General features: G+C 41.8%; 1 protein-coding gene across 2 annotated transcripts in view; it reads right to left on the bottom strand.

Annotated features, from left to right (window-relative positions):
* LOC127571956 (ubiquitin carboxyl-terminal hydrolase 47-like) overlaps positions 1-23,342 on the bottom strand; it is a 93,462-nt gene that overhangs the window by 10,172 nt on the left and 59,948 nt on the right. For both annotated transcript variants that reach the window (XM_052018721.1, XM_052018722.1), the window contains exons 4-12: positions 18,755-18,944; positions 18,596-18,667; positions 10,551-10,647; positions 10,231-10,373; positions 8,860-8,951; positions 7,781-7,912; positions 7,164-7,259; positions 5,350-5,487; positions 3,828-3,869 (exon numbers count right to left, since the gene is read on the bottom strand). In XM_052018721.1, coding sequence (XP_051874681.1) covers positions 3,828-3,869; positions 5,350-5,487; positions 7,164-7,259; positions 7,781-7,912; positions 8,860-8,951; positions 10,231-10,373; positions 10,551-10,647; positions 18,596-18,617 — 762 coding nt within the window. In that variant the 5' untranslated portion in view covers positions 18,618-18,667; positions 18,755-18,944. The remainder of the gene's footprint in view (positions 1-3,827; positions 3,870-5,349; positions 5,488-7,163; positions 7,260-7,780; positions 7,913-8,859; positions 8,952-10,230; positions 10,374-10,550; positions 10,648-18,595; positions 18,668-18,754; positions 18,945-23,342) is intronic.

Here is a 23,342-nt window from a genome sequence, read left to right as displayed (position 1 = left end):
GGAGGAGGGACCCATTGCTCAAAATAGTGATTATTGACAGCTGGACCTTTCCGTAGAGACTAAAGTAGTGAGGTAAACTAGTCGAAGTGTTGGTTGATACAGTATAATCTCCCTATAGTGAGGGTACTCATAGATACTTATGCCAGATAGAACTTAATGTCTTGACTTAAGTTTATAGCTCTCAGATGGTACACTAAATATCATCACAGAGGGAGATCAGGAACAGTAGTGGGGGGGGGGGAGGGGGGAGGAAAAATAACAAGACGGAGACTATTGGGGAACATTGAGAAGGTGCAAGTCAATGGGGAAGGTTTTCTATTGAGTGGATGAGGCAGGAGACAGGGGATAGACACCTCAAAGCACTGGAGAGAATCCAAAGTATACATTGTATGCATAGACAGTATACAATGACCTCAGGAAACACCTCATAACCTACAGAACTGGAGTAGAAGCAAGTTATCCTCAACTCTAAGAGACTGCCTAAGAAGAGATCAAGAAGCAGATGTATTAAATTTCTTCATCTATAAGACAAACTGCAACCTCATTTTATGAGCCATGATCAGCACTCCCTCCCTACGACTCCCATCCCTCTGTGGTTTCTGCCTTTCATTCAATTCATGGTTTCCAGATCTTACAGGAAACTCTGATCCTAATGAATAAGATTGTCGATTTTTATGTGTCATTGCTGTTTCTTTGGATTCCTATGAAAATATTAACCAAGGTTTGTTCAATAGATAATAACAACATTTTAAATTGTCCACTTGTTGGAAGAATATTCCACCAAACTATTCATTATTTACTGATGGGCCTAAACACCAAATATTCTGAAAATTACCTGAGACTGAAAAACGAATAAGCACATTGCAGTCTCATCAACTTCTCTGGCAAATCAGCTTTGACCCAAAGTGGTGAAATGTCTCATCCAGCAAATTCTGGGCTCCAATTTTGGGTTGAAAACCTCTTGGTGATTGTGGTGAAGTTAACAATATTATTTATTAGACTTCTCCTTTAATTTCTTTGGGGCTGTAGATGCTTTGTCGTGTAGGGCAGTGGGCTACATAGGGAGCTTATTGCAGGTTGGAGTGACACCAATGGTTACAGCTATGATCTAAGAACCAAAGTGATGAACGAGTGCTTTCAAACAAACTGCATGATAGAATCTAACCTCTCACCAAGTGGGTTAGGGAGGGGACCGGTGAGAATGATGAGCATGCTGGGAGGGGACTGAAGAAAAAAAATTGAAAGCATGTCAGGCAACATCTGTGGAGGGAGAAAAGTGTTAATGTTTCATATTGATGATGTTTTATCAGAATAAAAATCCAGTACTGGGAAGAGGTTCTTGGGAAACGAGCAGGGGAATCATTGATGAACTGGAATTAGAGGAAGATCAATAGGAGGACAGAAAGTGATCTGGAGCCTTGGAGAACTGCAGGACAGACATACCTAAGAAGAGTTCTCCCCAGAGACACAAAAGATTCTGCAGATGCTGGAATCTGGAGCAATACACAAAAAGTTCCTGAGGAACTCAACAGGTCAGGCAGCGTCCATGGAGTGAAGTAAACAGTTGACGTTTCAGGCCGAGACCCTTCATTAGGACTGGAAAGGAAGAGGGTAGAAACCAGAATAAGAAGGTGGGGGGAGCGGGAGGAGCACACACAGGCAGGTGATAGGTCAGTCTAGGTGATAGGCGAGTCCAGGTGAGAGGGGGCAGGTAGGTGGGTGGGGGAGAGGGAGAAGACGTAATAAGCTGAGAGGTGATTGGTAGAAGAGGCAAAAGGCTTAAGAAGAAGGAACCTGGTAGGAGAGGGCAGTGGACCATGGAATAAAGGATGGGGGAGTGGAGGAGAGGAGATGGGCAGGTCATCAAGCTGGGGGAAAGAAGCCACAGGAATAAGAGAAGACAAAGGAATGGGGGTGGGGGGGAAGAAAAAGAAATGGTGGGGTTACCAGAAGTTAGAGAAATTGATGTTGAGGCCGTCAGGTTGGAGAGTCCCAAGGCGAAATATGAAGTATTGTTCCTCCAACCTGCGTCTGGCCTCAATGTGGCAGTAGAGGGAGCCTGGGTTGACATGTCAGTATGGGAGTGGGATGTGGAAATGAAGTGGGCGGCCACCGGGAGGTCCTGGCTGTTGCGGCGGACAGAGCGAAGGTGGTCGACGAAGCGGTCACCCAATCTGCGTTGGGTCTCACCGATGTACAGGAGGCCGGACCAGGAGCACTGGATGCAATAAATGACACACTCGGACTCACAGGTGAAGTGCTGCCTCACCTGGAAGGATTGTGTGGGAATCCTTCTCCCGGCAGTGCCTCAGGTTAGGGGTGCTGTAAACAGATCAAGTAACCAGATCATTATGAAATTTGGTATGACAATCATTTATTGCCCAGTCTCAATAGCACTAAAGAAAATGCTGTTCAGTCACATATTTGACCATTTCACGTGGTAGTTAATTGTTGACTGCATTAAAGTGGCTCTGGAGTCGGGAGTCATACACAAGCCTAATGTGTAGCCCCAAAGGACAATGGTGAACCAGATGGCTTTGTCTTAACCTAGTGGATCCATGTTCACTCATCAAGATACATGTTTTTTTTATTCCAGATTAATTCAATTTGCTAAATTCAAATTCTAAATCCTTCACATTAGGATCAATAGTGCAGTCCTCAACATTACTAATCCAGAAACATATCCGCAGTAACCCTTGTTCAGAGACCACAGAATCTGAACCTGGAAGTGTCAACTAGAATGGTGAATGCAACCTTAGTCTAAATGATAGGAAAAGAAAGAATGGATTGAGACAAAATAAAAACAGCTGTGAAAATAAAAAACATTCAAATCCCTAAGAAGAACTGAAAGCTAAAGGAATGGAAAGGAATGAAATTATACACATGCAAAAGTTAAATTTCAGTGTCAATGAGGTAGTTTGTCAATGATACGACTTATCAAACTATTTAAAGATTACTTAGACTACAATGGATTAGCCTAACTTTGTGCTGACTTTAGTGTCCAGCTACACACTCAGGAAATTCACACTGTTCAATACATTTGAATGGGGAGCTGGGCAGTGAGGTGTTGTTTTCACACAGCCCACAAGAAGAGGCATACCTTGGACAGCAACAGACTTGTGCTTTATTATGTGACTACACTTGTCTAAATCTGCAGTCTGACGTGTACTTAAATAGCAGATGGCACAATTAGTCGCATTGGCCTTTTATTTTTGGAGTAAATTCTTTCTACACATGAAGTGAAGTAAGCCATGCACAATTCATCTCAAGTACTTTGAGAACTGTGTCTGCGACAAGTCAGGGACATCAAATTAAAATACAATTATATTAACACAGTGGTTGATTCTCATGCTATGTATTTTTCATGACATCATTGCTGAAATGGAGCATTGAATGTATCAATGAACAGCCACCAGATTGTAAGAGTTTAATTTGTTTGAAATGCTTGGTCAATAGCTTAAATATCATTGAAATTTATTGCACTGTCCACATTCACTGTTAACTCCAACTTATAGGTACATGCATGATCATGCTTATTATAGCACTGTCCACATATTATAGCATTGACAACGTAGTAAATCTGCCTGTGAGATCAAGGACTCAGCAAAGACAGATTCATGTTTCATTCCTTCACAGTATAACACCATTCATTCATGTTCTAAGGTGTACCAAACTATCACACACTTACTTGGAAACTATCCTTATTATTGGTTCAATTCACCTAGAATTGTCAGATCTCTCTGCATGCAACAAAACAGTTCCCTAATATCAGAGCAAAAGAAACCTTGTCACATTTGTACAGAAACATAACTAGAAAAGTATCTTACCATGGAATTTAGACACCACTCTGCTTTTCCATTATTTTTATTCTGGGAATAAAATATAAAGTTTGAAACTTATACATTTTGTTTGTCCTATAAGAATTTCAATAACTTAATCAAGTATTTACAGTGTATTTCTTCTAATTCACAGATTACTCCACATGCCTTATTTGACACGAGGCCCAATCTTGCTAAAGCCAGGCATCTTGTGGACAACATCACTGGTAAGATTTTCCTGCATCCTTCAGCTAATAAACTTCGTTTTATGTTGTAACTTGTTGAATTAATAGAAGAGGGCAACAGGATAACTAAGATGGTGACCGGCAAGAACACAATGACACAAAAGGACTGAGAAAGAAACAGCAATAACAAAGATGTCATGTGAATTGCAGTCAAATTAGCCACAGGAAGAGTCACATAGGGAGAGGAGGCAAAGGAAGGGGATGGGGAGGCTGAGACGGAGAGGAAGAAAGACATGAAAAGTCTTATATTAAAGTTCACTGCCTGGAAGAATGGCATTTCATAGCATGAATACCGTGCAGATTAATTGCCATTCAATTAACCATGCTAAATAGATCCTTGCAATCTTCATTGCCAGATGTAACTTTCTCAGCCAGTTTAATAGGTAATTAAAATCCAAGGTATCAAGATCTTTAATAAAACATGCAGGATAAGGAGAAGAGGCAATTTATTAAATCAAGTGGCAGAGGCTGTAAATTGACCAGCAAGTTTTAGAGGCTCACAATTCATGATTTATCTCCACTTGAACTTCCTGGCTGACTAGACTTGTTTTAGCTTTATGCTGAAATTCAAGCTGAGGAGAATATTTGTATGTGGTAATCTTGATTACCAAGTGCAAAAAGGTGCCATACTTTATGGAATAACGCTGTTGCTGAGAGTGGACAGACACATTGCATTGTTGGTTATAGCCATTGATTTATCTATTCACAACTGTGCAAGTGTGCATCATGCAACTTTGCATGAGAATATTAGAAATAAGAGGAGTAGGCCATTTGGCCTTGAAACCTATTCTGACATTCTTCAGGATCATGGCTGATTTCCTACCTTAACATCATTTTCCAGCACCACCCCATATAATTTGATTCCCGAAATATCCAAAAATCTATCAATCACTGTTATGGATAAATTCAGTGACTGAACCTTCATATCCCTCTGAGCTGAATTTGAAGAATTCTCCACCCTCTGCATAAGAAATGTTTCCTAACTTGGGATATTTGACAAGCTATACATCACATATAAAGGTTCAGATATCTAACTTTTCCTTTCACCAGTAAGCGTCCATGATGTGGACAGAGTGTGACAACCACCTTCCTCTATGGAGTTGGCAATTGCAGCAAACAGAAAGATATGGTGAGTTTGTGGGTTTCATTTCTACACTGCAGAAGGCAAGGAAGCAAATCTATTTTTTGGGAATACAACTGGAGAAAATGCATTCACTGACTCCTTCAATAAACAATCCATGGAAAGATAGAATTTGACAAAGAACAAAAATAATTTAATTATATACCTGCTTCTTCTGAAATTTTAAGCTCAGTGGAATCTGTACTTTGTTGTGCAACTTTTTGAAAGTCATCATGGAATAATCGAACTCAAATCTTTTCAACTGAAGAACCAATATCTGTGGCAACCTTTCAAAGTAGTATCTCTGTAAATAAAAGGATGGCAAGAAATCATCAATACGGATGTCGACTCAAGTTCAGTCTCATCCAGAGCTGACTTGTGTCTGTAATGTCCCACAAACATTTTAGCTCAATCTCTACTACTTTCATATATAACACACAGGTGGAGAAACTACCCATTTGAAAGAAGTAGAAACCTTATCATAATACCCAAATAACATAAGGTATCTGTGTGTTACCTGCATACAGTTCTTTGCCCATCTGAACAAATACCCACATATTCAAGACTCTTTGATGTCAGTGAAAGGGGGGTTGAAGAAGCTAATAATATGAGTTCTCAGTACTTCAGTAAAGGATCACTTGCATCTATATGCACAAGAGGGCATATCTAATTTTCATATGTGATTAGTGCACATAGATGTTCTAGTTCTTAATGTTGGTTTTAACAGGGCCAGTGGCACAAGTAAGTGTGAAGATCTGGCCATCCATTATACTGGAGACTTTTCTCAAGCATTGATGTCACAGAACTATGTGTTGGTTGGTACTGTATGATGGAGAGCAATGATCAATCACTTCCAATTGAGCTCAAAAGCCAAAGTGTTACTGGGACCATTTTTGGAAAATGTCAAGTGCAGGGAGAGTTGGGGATGGAAGTCAGACAAATGGTTAGGTTTGGGATTGCGCAGGTAGTTAGTGGGGGCAGGAGAGGGGATCGCAGGATTGCTGGCAGTGAAGTGGAATTGGGAGCAACCAGCAATGATGGAAAGTTAAGAAAGCCACCTGATAACAAGATGCCACAGAATTTTCAGCCACAGCTCTGATCATGGACCTTTTAACCAATGCTGAAGCAGGCCCAAAGCCCTCTATAAAACCCAGCTTCAGTATTCTTGCAAATCTGAACTATGAGCAACAGTGATCCCTGCCTTCCTATAATCTTCTGAGACCAGCAGGCACTGGAAGAACGTTGTTTCCACAAAATCCTCCAAATTCACTGGAAGGATAAGGAGAACGATGTCAGCATCCTCTCCCTGGCCAGCATTCCAGCATTATTCTGTTGGCTACATTGGGCAGACCACATCATTTTGCATGCCTAATACCAGACTACCGCAACAAATACTCTATTCCAAGCTATGATGTGAGAGGAGATTGCCAAGTAGACAGAGGAAAACTTTCAAGGGTTTGCTCAAAACCTTACTGAAGAAGTGCAACATCCCCACTCATTTGGGAATCTCCGGTCCATGACCACACAAAGGGGAGAAGGAACATTAAGGATGGTTAAGAGAACCTAAAGGACGTGCAAGAGGAACTCACGGAAGTCCTTCATGAGCACCAGAAGCAGCATACCACCTCACAAACTTCCCACCAGCCCATCCTATCAGCCACCACCTGCCCCATCTGTGGAAAAGTATGCAGTTCCAACTTTGGTCTCACCCACTACCTCAAAAGCCTCAAAACCAGAGTGGAAGCAAGTTATCCTCACTCCCATGGGACTGCCAAAGATGCTATCCGGTAGAGTTTTGCTCATGTGACATTAAACAAACATTGAATGACATTTGACAACACTGCCTATCAGCCTTCATGCTTAAAGTCAGGGGAAGTGCTGCTGATGATTTTGTCCCTGGTCTTCTGATCAACCTGAGAAACTGCCCACCAAAACCAGGTATTGGACATGCTGAATCAGAGGAGCAAAGAATGTACTCACCATCTCCGTCTTGGTTTTCTTTTGACAGGTTTCACAATAGCACAAATTGTCTCCATCCAAAATGACAGCCTTCAAAAAGTCTTGAAGGGCTGCATTCTGAAAACAAAGATTAAAAGGTACATTTTAATTGTGATTTTATGCAATACATTTTTAATGAAAAACTGATTACCATGCCTACAAACTAATTAGTCAGCAACTTGTAGCAATGTAATATCATTAATATTTCCACTTGAGTAACTAACAAAAACAAATTACTTCAGATTTGGATGGAGCGATCTTGAATTTCTTTAATGTTGTCTCTGCACCCCAAGATGTGCCATGGCACCAGGTCAAATATGCACAAGGAAACCACCTACTGTTCATCTTCCAGACCAAATGCCTCCCTCTCAGCTAATGGATCAGTAGTCCTTTACATTGAATCCCACCAAAAAAAAACCTCACTGAAGACCATTAGTGACTGAAACCCTCATCTGTCATCAAGAGGACTCCACGGTTATTTGTAGCCAATTAAGGTGCAGTATTCACCATTTGTAAGTCCTGTTTGGTTCCTTATTGCAATTCTATTATTAAGCAGGCTTTGTCGAACCAGTAAATAAGAATATTTGTGTGCTACTTACCACACTTTGGATGCTGGAACCACAATCATTTAAGTGAACGGACAAAGGAATATCCAAAAGGCAGCATTCTTCTGGGGCTTCAATATTGCACTCCAAACATGTCAGAGAATTAATCACTTTACTTTGGTAGATCTGGGGGAAAAGGTTATAATTTCCTATTTTTCATTATTTCTCTCTTCACCACCTTTCCCTTCCCACCATCAATCCCACTACCCTTCTCCCACCTTTAGCCCTGCATCTACTCAATGATAAAATGAAGTAAAAAGATTCTTTGTTTCCATCATTTTCTCCCTCTTCTTTTACATGTCATAGGTGGCATTCCATACCAACCAACACCCTTGTAGTTCAATGAACTTGTATTCTTTGAGAGTTCACTGGATTAGAAGTAACAAAGAGGCAGCAAAATCCCACCTGTTGTTCTCTCATGTAAGATCCACACTGATGCCTTATCCACCAGACAAAACTGGGATCTTTTGATTGACTTGATTTTCCTATTGCTCATCAACTTTACAATAACGGTGATATTTCTTACGTCCTGTCACGAGGATCTTGCAATAGGGCTGTCACTGTATCAAGTGGGGTACCAGTGTAGCACCAACTTCCCAGGTCATTGTCCCTTTAAACGCAGTTCTTCCCAGCCAGAGTGAGATTATTGAATTTGTCTTATGATACCTTGTGCTCTTAGCTAACTGCCAGCAATGATAGTAAGCAGCCCTATTGCAAGTCATTGTCCTCAGGCTCAGAATCAATGTTCAGATGTTGGCATCTTCACAATATGAAGGGAATGGATGGTAAACAAGGGCTAAGTGACATTTATTATTGACTAGTGCCACATCATTACTTCAAATAATATCATTAATGAAAACATCAATGCCCATGCTCCAGTTTATCATAATACACAAAATGTCACACTATGAAAGATACATTCACATCCAAATGCTATATCACCTTTCCTCATATTAATTTAGACAACCTAAACTATTTGCATACAAACCAAAGAAAGAAATCACAATCATATCCCACTTAGATGCATTTTATTGATATGTGAGAATGAGTTTTTGAAATCTATTATAACTAACCTGAGATATATTACAAGTCTTCCCATCACTTTCTTCAGCAAGCTTGTTCACTATCTTTCGGAAATATTCTGCTACATCTTGTTGTTTGTAAACTTAAAGATAAGCCAAAATTATCTTTTGTTATTTAAATTTGAATAATAGCATTGTTCATTGCTAAAAATGCAGGAGTTAACAGTAGTATTGGAAACAGTAGCGGCAGCATTGAGAGCGCTATCGGAACATTAAACACCGGCACTGGGAGCCTGTCAGTGTGCAGTGAAGGAACTCTTAAAGGGAGAGTGAAAGAAATAATTAAAGTCATAAAAGAAAATACTACTATCAACTCTAAAGAATTTCTACCAATAAGTGCTCAATCAATAATCATTAATAGCCAGAAAATGAGAAATTTGGCATATTACGGGTTCTGCTGTCAAAGCTTAAATATTTTAATTCAGCTACTAGAAATTTTATTCTCTGGTAAATGAGTTGCAGAATGTCTGTTATGATTAACAGCCTTTAGATTAGTCTACCCTGGCCTTCAATTTATCTTTTGGAATACTGGCATGAAAATGTTTTCTGTGATGGCCTGATATGCATAACATTTTACTCAGTTTAAAGAAATGCACTGATAAGAGCAGAAAAGTTCAAATCCATATAAAACAATTTGCCTTAATACACAATTTGAGAGCCTGTGGCTTGCACCATTTTGGCAATTTGTATGTAGTACATTTAGAAAGTTTGTTTAATGAATTTAAATAAAAATAGAAAGTGCTGGAAGTATTCAGCAAATTATGCAGCCTCTGTGCAGACAGAGAAAAATGTTTCAGGTTGACTTGCTGTTGGCTTGAAGTGTTACTTCTGTCTTTCCATAAAAGCTGCCTATCCTGCAAAATATATCCAACATTTTCTGTTTTCAGATTTCCAGTGTCTGCAGTATTTTGCATTTGTACTTTGATTCAGATTAAGAAGCGATCTTATGGCTAAGTATAAAATTCTTGAGGTGATCTGAAAGTAGATCTGGAGTTGATGATTTTCCTAACCGGGGCATCTAAAAATCAGGAGTCACCATCATAAAATAAGCAGATCAGCCAATCAGGATCGAGATGAGAAGAAACTTCTTCAGTCAGAGTCTTTGGAATTCTCTGCTGAAAAGTCGCTAATTGCTGGATTTTTAGGTTTTAAGGGAATCAAAGGATATGGAGTTAGTGCAGAAAGGTGCCTCCAGGGTAAAAGATCAGCCATGATACTACTGAATGGCACAGCAGATATGAGGGGCTAAGGCCCATTCCTGCTTTTACTCCTTATGCTTTTACTCTAATAATATCATGTTATATAATTTACACACTGTATCCACTCCGAAATTTCCTGAATTATTTGCCCATTCTTACTTACCCTTTATGCCTAAGTTTCTTGTAATCCCATGTGTATTTCCTGTTTCTTTAGCATCTAGCTTTTCAAACAGTTCTTTAAGTTGGTGGCCAATGCTGATGTTCTTATTGAGATTTTTCTTTGACTGAATTGGTTGTTCATTTAATCTGAGGGACATAAGATTAACAATTTCAAGCGTTTGCAGTTTTTAGTATGGAGTTTTACACAATACAGTATTTACTTTTAGTACTTATCCAATTAAATCACACACATGTTAGGCATCAAAACAATTGAATAATTCATAGCTGGAATATTGATTATTATTTATTATTAAGTGTACAAACCTGTTGATAGCATCCTTCACTTCAGGAGACATGTAGAGAGTTTGAAGCAGTGTGTTCAGGTAGCATGTGGCTCCTTGGTTACGTATTCCAGCAAACTCTAATCATCAATAAGAGCTTCGTTAACACTGATCATGTACAAAAATTAAACAAAGTTGTGTGTGTGTGTGTGCATATGTTTTCACAAGCATGCTATTAACCCATATACTTCCTGCAGCTGCTGACTTCTGCTTTAACTCTTATCTTCACTTTCAAAAAAAAATCTGAATATGTGTTTCACATTTCCTATCTGTTTTAATTTTGACAATGTTAAATAAATATAAATAAGCAATTTTCTACTTACAGGTACAAAGTTAAACATTCTACAATGCTTTCCCATGGAATATAATATTTTCTTTCTCTTTGCATGCAGCTGCAATATCAAGGACGTTCCATCAGCAATTATGCAGATTGAGATTACAAGCTAACACTCTGACTGCCTTACACTGATATAGTAACTTTATCCATTCTCAGATGAACAATTTCTATCTACCAATAATTCAGCTTTAAACCATAGACAACTTTTCACCATCTGAATGTGATTTACAATTAACTGACAAATTTTATGCCGTGAATTTTTCCCAATTAGGACAGATCACAGATTTCATGAAATTGGTGTGAATTAAGTTTAAACCAAAATTAAATTAAGGAAAATCATTGCCATAAAGAATAACAAAGCCCCAAGGTGCTTTACTGAGATTTGTTTACCAAGCTTTGATTTTTTTCAAGCCTCTTTAGGAATAGCTCCAGTATTGCAGCTTGAATTGTCGGTGGGGAAGGATTTGGTGGTGGGATAATGGTGATGTGTAAATATGTTACAAGGTCTATGCAAGTGTTGCATAATTCCTGCCAAGTACAATCCTTTTGAAAACAAATGTTGATTTGATCTATTCTTATTTAAGATGTAGAACAAACTCAAGGAAATGATTATCAAGATGGAGACTTTTTCTCCATCTCGTGATAGGGGACTCGATAGGCAGGGAAACAGATAGGAGGTTCTGTGGCAGTGAGCATGAATCCCAGATGGTATGTTGCCTCCCAGGTGCCAGGGTCCGGGATGTCACTGATCGGGTCCACAGGATTCTTGAGCGGGAGGGAGAGCAGCCAGAAGTTGTGGTCCACGTTGGCACCAACGACATAGGTAGGAAGGGGGATGAGGTCCTGAAGAGTGAGTTCAGGGAGCTAGGCAGAAAATTGAGGAACAGAACCTCAAGGGTAGCAATCTCAGGATTGCTGCCAGTGCCACACGATAGTGAAGGCAGGAATAGGAGGAGGTGGCAGATAAATGCGTGGCTGAGAAGCTGGTGCAGGAGGGAGGGTTTTAGATTTCTGGATCATTGGGATCTCTTCTTGGGAAGGTGGGAACTGTACAGAGAGGACGGGTTACACCCGAACCAGAAAGGGGCCAATATCCTTGCGGCGAGATTTGCTAGGGTGGTTCGGGAGGGTTTAAACTAGTTTGTGAGGGGGAAGGGAACCGGAGGAGTAGGTCAGAGGAAGAAGGGGATGGGGAAAAGTTAGATCAAACAGGTAGAGAGGCTTTGGGGAAGGAGAAGCAGAATACAGGCTATAAAAGTAGTAAGGTAGATGGACTGAAGTGTGTTTACTTAAATGCAAGAAGTGTCAGGAATAAGGGGGATGAACTGAGGGCTTGGATAAGTATGGGGGACTATGATATCATGGCTATTACTGAGACGTGGCTGACGTCAGGAGAGGAGTGGATATTGAATATTCCTGGTTTTCGGTATTAGGGAGGGGGGGGAGAAGAGGAGGAGGGGTGGCGATACTGGTCAGGGACACTGTTATGGCTGTGGAAAAGATGGATGTTGTAGAAGGATCATCTCTAGAGTCCGTATGGGTGGAATTAAGGAACAAGAAAGGAGCAGTTACTCTACTAGGAGTATTCTATAGGCCCCCCGGTAGCAGTAGAGATATAGAGGAGCAGACTGGCAGGCAGTGTTTGGAAAGAAGCAAAAATAACAGGGTTGTTATAATGGGAGACTTCAACTTCCCAAATATAGACTGGAACCTGCTTAGTGCAAAAGGTCTAGATGGGACGGAATTTGTTAAATGTGTCCAGGAGTGATTCCTGACGCAGTATGTTGACAGGCCGACTAGAGGGAATGCCATGTTAGATCTAGTTTTAGGAAATGAACCGGGACAGGTGAAGGATCTATTGGTGGGTGAGCATTTGGGGGACAGTGACCATTGGTCCACAACCTTTAAAATTGTCATGGACAGGGACAGGTGCAGAGAGGACAAGAAGATATTTAATTGGGGAAGGGTGAACTATGAGGCTATAAGGAGAGAACTTGGGAGTGTAAATTGGGATGTCCTTTTTGAAGGAAAATGTAGCATGGAGATGTGGTCGATGTTCAGGGATCTTATGCAGGATGTTAGGGATAAATATGTCCCGGTGAGGCAGAGAAGGAATGGCAGGGTGAAGGAACCGTGGGTGACGAGAGAGGTGGAATGACTTGTTAGGGAGAAGAAGGTAGCGTACATGAGGTATAAGCAGCAAGGTTCAGACAGGGCCCGTGAGGAATACAGGGTAGCGAGGAAGGAACTTAAGAAAGGGCTGAGGAGAGCTAGAAGGGGACATGAAAAGGCGTTGGCTAGTAGGGTTAAGGAAAATCCCAAGGCCTTTTTCAAGTACGTGAAGGGTAGGAGGATGGCTAGGGTAAAGGTAGGTCCGATTAAGGACAAAGATGGGAGAATTTGCCTGGACGCGGCGGAAGTGGGAGAAGTTCTCAATGAGTACTTCTCTTCGGTATTCACCAGGGAGAGGGGTCTTGATGACGCGGAAGGGAGTGCTGGTAGGGGTAATGTTCCCGAGGTTGTAGATATCAAGAGAGATGATGTGTTGAAGTTGTTAAATAATATTAAGACAGATAAATCTCCGGGGCCTGACGGGATTTCCCCCAGGCTGCTTCGAGAGGCTAGGGAGGAGATTGTTGAACCTCTGGTAAGGATCTTTGAGTCCTCATTGTCCACGGGGATGGTGCCAGAGGATTGGAGGGTTGCGAATGTTGTCCCCTTGTTCGAAAAAGGTAATAGGGATAGGCTAGGGAATTATAGACCGGTGAGTCTCACGTCTGTGGTGGGTAAGCTGTTAGAAAGGATTCTAAGGGATAGGATTTATGAACACCTAGAGAATCATGGACTGATTAGGGACAGCCAGCATGGCTTTGTGAAGGGAAGATCTTGCCTCATAAGCCTGATACAGTTCTTTAAGGAGGTGACCAGGAAGATTGATGAGGGCAGTGCGGTGGATGTGGTTTACATGGATTTTAGTAAGGTGTTTGATAAGGTTCCTCATGGTAGGCTACTTCACAAGGTCAGAGGCCAAGGGATCCAAGGAAGCTTGGCTGTGTGGATTAGGAATTGGCTTGCCTGTAGAAAGCAGAGGGTTGTGGTGGAAGGAATGCCCTCGGATTGGAAGGCAGTGACTAGTGGTGTCCCGCAGGGATCGGTTCTGGGACCTCTACATTTTGTGATATTTATAGATGACTTAGATGAGGGGGCGGAGGGCTGGGTTAGTAAGTTTGCGGACGACACTAAGATCGGCGGTGTTGTGGATAGTGTGGAGGGCTGTCGGGGCTTACAGAGGGATATTGATAGGATGCAGAGCTGGGCTGACAAGTGGCAGATGGAGTTCAATCCAGAGAAGTGTGAGGTGGTACACTTTGGAAGGACAAACTCCAGGGCAGAGTACTGGGTAAATGGCAAGGTATTTGGCAGTGTGGAGGAGCAGAGGGATCTGGGGGTTCATATTCACAGTTCATTGAAAGTTGCCTCACAGGTGGAAAGAGCAGTTAAGGCGGCCAATGGGATGTTGGCTTTCATAAGTCACAGGATTGAGTTTAAGAGCTGCAAGGTGATGATGCAGCTTTACAAAACTCTAGTTAGGCCACACTTGGAGTACTGTGTTCAGTTCTGGTTGCCTCATTATAGGAAGGATGTGGAGGCATTGGAGAGGGTGCAGAGGAGATTTACCAGGATGCTGCCTGGATTAGAGAGTATTGAATATGAGGAGAGACATAAGGTGCTAGGGCTTTATTCACTGGAAAGGAGGAGGATGAGAGGAGACATGATAGAGGTATATAAAATATTGAGAGGAATAGATAGACAGTCACCACCTCCTTCCCAGGGCACCAATGCTCAAGACGAGAGGGCATGGCTTTAAGGTTATGGGTGGGAGGTTCAGGGGAGATGACAGGGGGAGGTTTTTCACCCAGAGAGTGGTTGGTGCATGGAATGCACTGCCTGGGGTGGTGGTGGAGGCAGATACATTGGACAGGTTCAAGAGCTTGTTGGATAGGTGTATGGAGGAGTGTGGGATGGGGGCGATATGCGGGAGGAAGGGGTTAGGTAGTGTGAGGGTGGTTGATGGATGGCACAACATGGTGGGCCGAAGGGCCTGTTCTGTGCTGTATGGTTCTATGGTTCCCATTAAAATTTCATGCTATTTACAGCCTGTAACTTTGATCAACAATGAGATATCGTTTAACAGGATAAAATGAGAACTCAAAGAGTCCAGTGCACCAACTGGTGTTATATTAAATTATATAAAAAAGATTATCCTAGGTTCTGTTCTGTTAACCATTCAGACAGAATGTTAGGCTGAAAACTATAAAAACTTTAACCTCCCAAATTAGAAACAGTAAAAAAACAAAATAAATGCTGAATATATATAATACAAATAAAATTTTAAAATCTATTAAAATTCTGCATGCAACTTCCCTGTCAAACAAATTTTCTCCTGCATCACATCATCCTCGGCAACCATCTCCCATGCCAATAGCTACAAGTGACAGCTAGTAAGTAAAAGAGAACTTGGAGTTAAACCCTTCCTGTGCAGTGACTCCCCCATGGCCACTTGATGGCTTCTGGCTACAATGTCTTTCAGATCACTATGTCAGCAGAAATGGAGAGATAACCTGTGTCCCAACACTGCTTGTTTGTATTGCTCTTCCACTGTAGATTAGTTCTTAGGACTCATCACCTTTCTACTTCTCAACTTTACAATTTGTCATAGATCAGCAAATAAAATCCAAGTGTTGCAAACTGAGTTTAAGGTCAAATGCCAAGTTCAGACTTCCAAGTAACCAATGAGCACAGGTGGGCACACTGATAGCAGTAGTCATCATGTCCAATGAACAGCAGTATTCCGTCAAATTTGAACAAAGCAAGTAATTTTTCCTGTACGCAATTTTTAAATTTATGCCCATGAATTATGTATATTGCCATTATTGGGCTGTATTTCAAAATTATGTTAGAATGAGCAAAGATAAACTACTGGAGGAACTCGATGGGTCAAGCAGCATCTGTGGAGGCAAAGGGATGGTCAACCACAGAGACCGTCCATCAGGACTGAGAATGTAGAGGGGAGATAGCTAGTATAAAGAGGTGAGATGGAGAGGTGAGACAGTGGCTGGTAGGCGATAGGTGGAACCAGATGAAGTGGGGGATGATGGCAGATGGAACCGGGTGGGGGAGGGGATGGGAAAGGTGAACCAAGGGAGAAGAAAGAAGAAACCCAGGTGGATAGGTATGTAGGTGATGCGCAGATGGAACCAGGTGGGGGAGGGTGAAGGGTCTTGGTAACAAGAGGGGAGGGATGGAAAAGGTGAACAAAGGGAGAGAGTACCTGGGTAGACTGGAGGGAGTGGGTAAGGAACACAGGGGGAGTGGGTTACTGGAAATTAGAAAATTCAATGTTCTACCATGGGTTGTAGGCTACCCAAGTGGAACATCAGGTGTTGTTCTTCTGGATTGTGTTTAGCCTCACTGTCAAAATGGAGAAGGCCGGGGACAGGTCGGTGTGGGAACGGGAAGGGGAGTTGAAATGACATGCGACATGAAGCTCAAGATGGCTGTTGCGGACAGAGCAGAGAATGATAAGAAGGGTTATGTATGAATCTTTTATCAAAAGTCTAGCTGACCACTGCATCCAAAAACGGGCTTCTGCAGGGTGCAGCTTCAATGCTGATATCATCATCACACAGTTTGGCCAGTCACGGACTTCTCCCTGCCTGCTATGGTCAACTGAAATGCATAGTCCACCAAGAGGTCAGTCTGCTGAACTCAGTTGTGGGTTTGGCATGCTTGATGAACACCAAGCAGTGACAATTATGTCCAGCAAACATTGGGTGAGATGATCCAACCCTTCATTAAGGAGTTTTATTTTAAAAGCCGCTCAACTACATACCACTGGTCCCTCTTTAACCACACCCATTAGGAGATATGCATTGTTGGATGAACCAGCTAGGCAGTCCAGAAGAGTAGTATGGGCTCCTGAGCAGTTAATACATCTGTATTGAATCAGTTGCCATCAGTTCCTGTCACAACTGCAACCTTAGAACTAGGTAAGGGCAGCACTGCCAGAAACTGTTGACACTGAAACTTTGTCAGGACTGATCCAGGCTGGAATATTTTCACTATAAAGTGAGAAGGTCAATAATCTTCTCTCTAAAGACGTTTTGACAGAGTGCAGGAACAGCCAGTGAGTGCATGCACATCTCTTTGTGGCCATTGTATTTCAACTCTGAGATGAACCAGCAATGAAGGGATATCACTTAATGTCACTCCTTCTACTTTAAAGAATGGAGTCCAGATTTTAAGCAATACAAGCTAGCTTTGAGACCACTTGCAAAGACATCATTACAATGAATGGCACAGTTCCCAAAGAATGCACACACCACCTGTAAATGAGCAGGCAGAATCAATGAGCAATGAGTTTTCAGAGGCTGCTCACGTCGGCCTCCCTTGTTCCCACTCCCACCCATCAGCAGATGATGTGTGGTAAGTAAAATGACTGGGTAACTACTTCCCTCAGCCTGAAGCATTTGGATAAAAATCACATACTTGTTTTAATTTGAATGGTACTGAAAGCTTACTTGTTGCTAACATAAATATTGACATTCAACTACATCCTTTATATGTTTACAGCTTTATAGCTTATAGTCCCATGTCTTCTTTACTTTTGCACCAAGTTGTACTAACGTTCCCTCAACTGCATGAACACATCCTCCCACACTCATCAACCTGGGTGGGAGACCCGCCACTGGCCAGGAGGTGCTGTATCACCACTCCCCATCCCGACTCCCGGCCAATCACCCGCCCAAAAGCTGAAGCCTCGGGCTCAGCAGTTCTCACATTACGCCCCCTTGCTTCCAGCGGCCAGTCAAGAAAAGGGCAAAAACGCACAAAAAAATCTGCAGATGCTGAAAATCTGAAGCAAAAACGGAAAATAGTGTAAACTTTCAGCAGGTCAGGCAGTATCTATAGAAAGAGAAACAGTCAATGTTTCGGGTCACGTTAATTCTGTATCGCTCTCCACAGATGCTGCCTGACCTGAGTAACGCTGGGCTCTGCTCCCTCGGTGACGGGCCCATACCCACTCTCAAAATGTCCTTGTTCACCAGGAGGAGCCTCACCCTTGTCAACCACGACCCTTCAGGCATGACTAGGGGTTTGACGGACCCTTACCTCTTCCTGGTTAACCAGGACTTTCAGGAGCTGAGAAACCAGGAGGAGTCGAGGATCTGGCAGATCCACCAGATCCTCCTTGGGGGGTGAACCAACCCAAAGAAGGATTTAAAGTGGGGTGGAGACCCCAAAGCTTACAGATGAGTCCTCTGGTTCTTTTTTTTTTACGTGGTTTGTAGCCACGTCCCCAGAAGCAGCAGCAGACACTGTTTTTTGTCCCCGGGGTTATTTTCCAGATACATGCAGGTGTAGAGATAATATTTACATGAAGTGCTATCCCCGCCCCAAGTTCACTGTAAGGCCCCACTGCAACTGATAGCGGCAGCTTGCAGTCATGTCACCGAGAGAAAGGAGCGGGCAGTCGCATCGGAGCTGAATGCAACAGGTAGAAAAAGGCAGTTCCTTTTCTTTTGCCTTTGGCAATGAAGTGCATTAAAAAATCGCCCCAACGAACATTTAAGTACGAGATAAAACGTCGTTCTGTAATAAATTCACAGCGTGATAGTTCTATCGTTTACCTTTGGGAGATTTCTTGCTCATTTTTCACTTTTGTAGGTTTTTTTCCTTTTATTTCGACTCTTGCTGTCGATCTGAAATTAAACAAAACGCGTTAATCGGCAGAATGCTTTTGGCACCCCGCCCACCACCACCCCGTGTTGGAAGTTAAGCTCACTCACTCATTCCTCACGATGAGTTATTTAGGTTTGGGCTTCTCTTTTCCGAGTTCGTCTCCCGGACCAGCTTTCTACGCACGTCCACTGTTGAGATTTGCCGAGTCTGAGCCCAAATACAATCGCACTTCTCGGCTGACTATTGGACGAAGAGTCGTCTGATTGCAAACGCTTCGGGCTCAGGAAGCCCAATCACCTGGGAGGCAATTTCAGTTTCGTTTGAAAATATGCCAGTAGTTTATTGCTGGAATTCAAATCTGGTGCTATGTTACCCGGGGAGCCAGTGTAGGCTCTATAATATACAGGATTCCTTTCGAATTTGCTCTTTCTACACATTTTGCTTCAACTTATTGTGTTAATTAAACAAAAGCAGTCATTTCATGTTTACTCCCGAAGGTTAAATTGGAGCAATACACCAATAGCACTTGAGATGCTCGGGGACAGGTGATGTACAGTAGACTTCCCTGTCGCAGGTCACGCTGCCCTCTGCAGCTGATCTGTGAATACGGGGCAAGCAATAACATCTCACTGAAAATCAAAAACCTGCAGTGCTAGAAATGTGAAATAAAAATAGAAAATGCAAGAAACGCTGTAATTAAATTGGCACAGCTTAACCTGCAAGTTCACCAACTCATCTACTGAGCTGCACGTTACATTACAAAAAGCTCATCCATGTTACTTCTTAATATCTTGGAGGGAATTTTACTTCACAGTTTTCAAAGTTCTTCAATAAACAATTCCATGAAAAGCTCTTTGATATCCCATTTCTCTGCCTCTGAGGCACAACTACATTAAAAATTACGATTTTATTAACTAAATTTTATTCACAAAAGATATATTCATCTTTCGGTTTGGAATTACCACATGCCAATCATTGACCTGTTCTACCTGCAGATGATAAAATGCAATTATATAATGCATGTAAGTTATATTTATTTGATTTTCTTTAAATACCACCATTAACTAAATTACAGGCAATGTAACAGCAATATCCTGCCATTTATGTAGTTAATACCGCACAGCAATTCCAATGAGCTTCTTTAAGTGCAAATCAGTGGTATCATTACATTTTCCATATTTGCAATGTCCAGATTTACAGAGTGCCCTAACATCTTTTAAAAAATAACGTTCTTGCCGTCCATCTTACTGCCTGGGAGGTGTTCTGCTCTGTGATGAAGCTCTTGTATTGAGCTGATGGTTGATAGCAAAATGTTTTTAATAGTCATTTTAGTTTCATTTTCTTATAAACATTCCCAAATGCTAAGAAAGAAACAACATATACCCCTGGTGACCAGAAGTAACAAAATGAGTGTGTGATGTGCAAACCACACTTTTTCCTGGAACTCCTATGAAGTTTGTACTCGGTACATAACCATGTCTTGAAGTGTCTAAAACACATGCTATTATATCATTTTTAAAATTATAAAATTATACATAGAATCTAATTGCATTAGGTCAGCAAATTGCTTTAGTTGTTAGTTTTACTAATTTACCCTTGCTAAATAAAATTATTATTTGACCTCTAGCTTATTGGAGAAATGAAAATAATTAGTGCCAACTGAAAATGGGATTAGTATATTTAAAATGAGATCAACTACCTGATAATGATATGTAGAAAAATAACAAATGGGGGAGCAGTTGTCCATTTGGATCTTTGAGCCTGCTTCACTATTCAACATGATTATGGCTGATCATTCACTTCAACCCTCTGTTCCCACCTTCTCCTCATATCCATTGATCCCTTTAGTATTAAGAAACATATCCACATCTTTCTCTAATATAATAATAACTTGGCTTCACTGCCTTATATGATGGAGAATTCTACAAGTTCACCTTCTCTGGGTGAAGAAATTTCTCTTTATCTAAGATCTAAAAGGTACACTTCATATCATGAGACTGTTACCCCCAGTTCTAGTTTCTCCAGTCATAGGGAATATCCTCCCTGAATCCAGTCCGTCCTGTCCTGTCCTATAAGAGTTTCATGGGTTTCTATGAGATACCCTCTCATTCTTCTACACTCCAGTGAATATAGACCTAAACAACCCAATCTCTTCTCACACACAAGTCCTACCATCACAGGAATCAGTCCAGTAAACCTCTGTTGCAATCCCTCCATGCCAAAAACATCCTTCCTTGTATAAAATGTCCAAAACTGCATACAAAACTCCAGATGAAGTCTCACCAAGGCCTTGTACAAATGCCATTTGCTAACATTCCTAACTGCTTGCTTTTAGTGACTGCTGTACAAAGGCACCCAGGCTCATTGCACTTTCCCTTTTCCCAAACTGTCGCTATTCAGACAATAACGTCTTTCGAAGTTCAGAACCGAAGTAGAAAACTTCACATTTATCCACACTGAACCACATCTGCCAATGTCTGCTCACTCAACTTGTCTAAATTGCACTGCAGCTTCTTTGCATCCTCCTCACAGGTTACATTTCCCCCCAGCATTGTGTCATCTGAAAATGTGGAGATGATACATTTAGTTCCTTCATTCAAACCATTGATATATGTTGTGAATGGCTGGGACCCAAGTACTAATCTCCACTATGGGCACTGCCTGCCTCCCAGAGAAAGACCCATTTATTCCTAATCTCTATTTCCTGTAGGTCAACTAATTCTCAATCAATGCCAAGTATATTACCCCCATCCCATGTGCTTTAATTTTGCATACTAACATCTGATGTGGAGCCTTTTCTACAGCCTTTTTAAAGTCCAAATACAGCACATCCACAGATTCTCCCTCACTGGTTGCACCCTCAAAAACCTCCTGTAGATTCGCTAACTTCATATTTCCTTATTAAATGGATGGAAGCCAGTACAGCCTGTTGACTATTTAAGACAAGATCTCTTTATTAGTCACATGTACATGGAAACACACAGTGAAATGCATCTTTTGTGTAGAGTGTTCTGGGGCCAGTCCACAAGTGTCACCATGCATCCGGTGCCAACATAGCATGCCTACAACTTCCTAACCCATACGTCTTTGGAATGTGGGAGGAAACCGGAGCACCCGGAGGAAATCCACGCAGACACGGGGAGAATGTGCAAAATCCTTACAGACAGCAGCCGGAATTGAACCTGGTTTGCTGGCACTGTAAAGCGTTACGCTAACCGCTACACTACCGTGCCTGCCCCTGCACTACTCAACAGTTCTATGACCCCTGATTTTCCCCTGTAATCGGTTCTCACCGCTCTTCCATCGACTGCACTCACTCTGAGCTTCCACCCCTCACCTACAGACTTTGGGCAATGTGCAGTGGCGAATTAGCCCACCGACCGGCACATCTTTTGGATGTGAGAGGAAACTGGAGCACTTGGGGGAAACCAACGCGGTCACAGGGGGAAAAAGGACAAGAAAGCACTGGAGGTCAGGTATGAACATGGATTCCTGGAACTGTGAGACAGCGGCTCTGCTGGTCGTTCCACTGTGCCACCTCTCTCCCTCTCCACAGGTGCTGCAAACCTGAAACAGAATCTGAAACGTGACCTGCTGAGTTTCTCCAGCATTTTCTGTTCTATTGTTAAACCCACGCTGCCTTTGTCCAATCCCATTAATTCCTTCCAAGTATTCTGTTATTGCATCTTTTATAGCAGATTCCAGCATTTTCCCCACTACTGATGTTCGGCCTGCTGGTCTGTAATTCCCAGTGTTTCTCTTCCTCCTTTTGTAGATAATAGCATTATGTTTGTCATCTTCCAATATGTAGAAACTGTTCCTATATCTAAAGAATTCTGAAGGATGACCATCGAAGCATTCACTATATCCAGGGTCACTTCCTTCTCTACCCTGGGATGTAGATTATCCATCCTTGGAGATTTATCAGCCTTCCACCCTACTAATTTCCCAATCACTATCTTTGCCAATAATAATTTCCTTCAATTCATCCTCTTCCTAAACCCCTGGTTCTGTAATACTCTGGGACATTATTTTGTCCCACTTGTGAAGGTATAAACTGTAAGTGTTTAATTGTTCTACAGTTTCCTCGTTCTTAATTATAATTTTCCTGTTTTGGACGACATAGAACCTACATTTGTCTCCATAATCCTTTTTTCTGTTCATACATTTATGGATGCTATTATGATCAGTTTTTATGATCGCTGCACATTTACTCTCATTATCACCCTCTTCATTTTTTGCCCTCTGTTGTGAGAAAAGGTTCTTTGGGGTCTCAAAGGTAGAGGACTCTGGACACCATCTTTGGATTTTGAAAAAGGATTTATTCACAAAGACTGTGAATATATTATACACACACAGTGAACCAGTTACAAATGATCAGGGAAAATGCAATACGGTGCCTGAACCCCCTGAATCTGGACAAGCATCAGCTCTACACTACCGGGAATCTACTTAGGACGCTCCTAAACCCCTGTGGAAGTGCACACTCTTACTAATGGTCCCTCGGTGTGGTTTCGACTCCTGCAGCAATCAAAAGAGGAAAAGCCATGCACATGTGGCATTCTTTATAGTGCTGGAGAACTGGGTGGAGCTAGATCAGGTAATTCAACAGGTCCAATAAGTCATGGCCAGGTACAAAAGGTGTGTACGGAAACCAATGGTAAAGAATGTGTGCTAATGAGTGGGTGGAGCTAG

This window comes from Pristis pectinata, chromosome 6 (assembly GCF_009764475.1).
Source record: "Pristis pectinata isolate sPriPec2 chromosome 6, sPriPec2.1.pri, whole genome shotgun sequence".
NCBI lineage: Eukaryota > Metazoa > Chordata > Chondrichthyes > Rhinopristiformes > Pristidae > Pristis > Pristis pectinata.
Note: the sequence above shows the minus strand (reverse complement) of the source record. Positions and strands in the feature narration are given on the sequence as shown.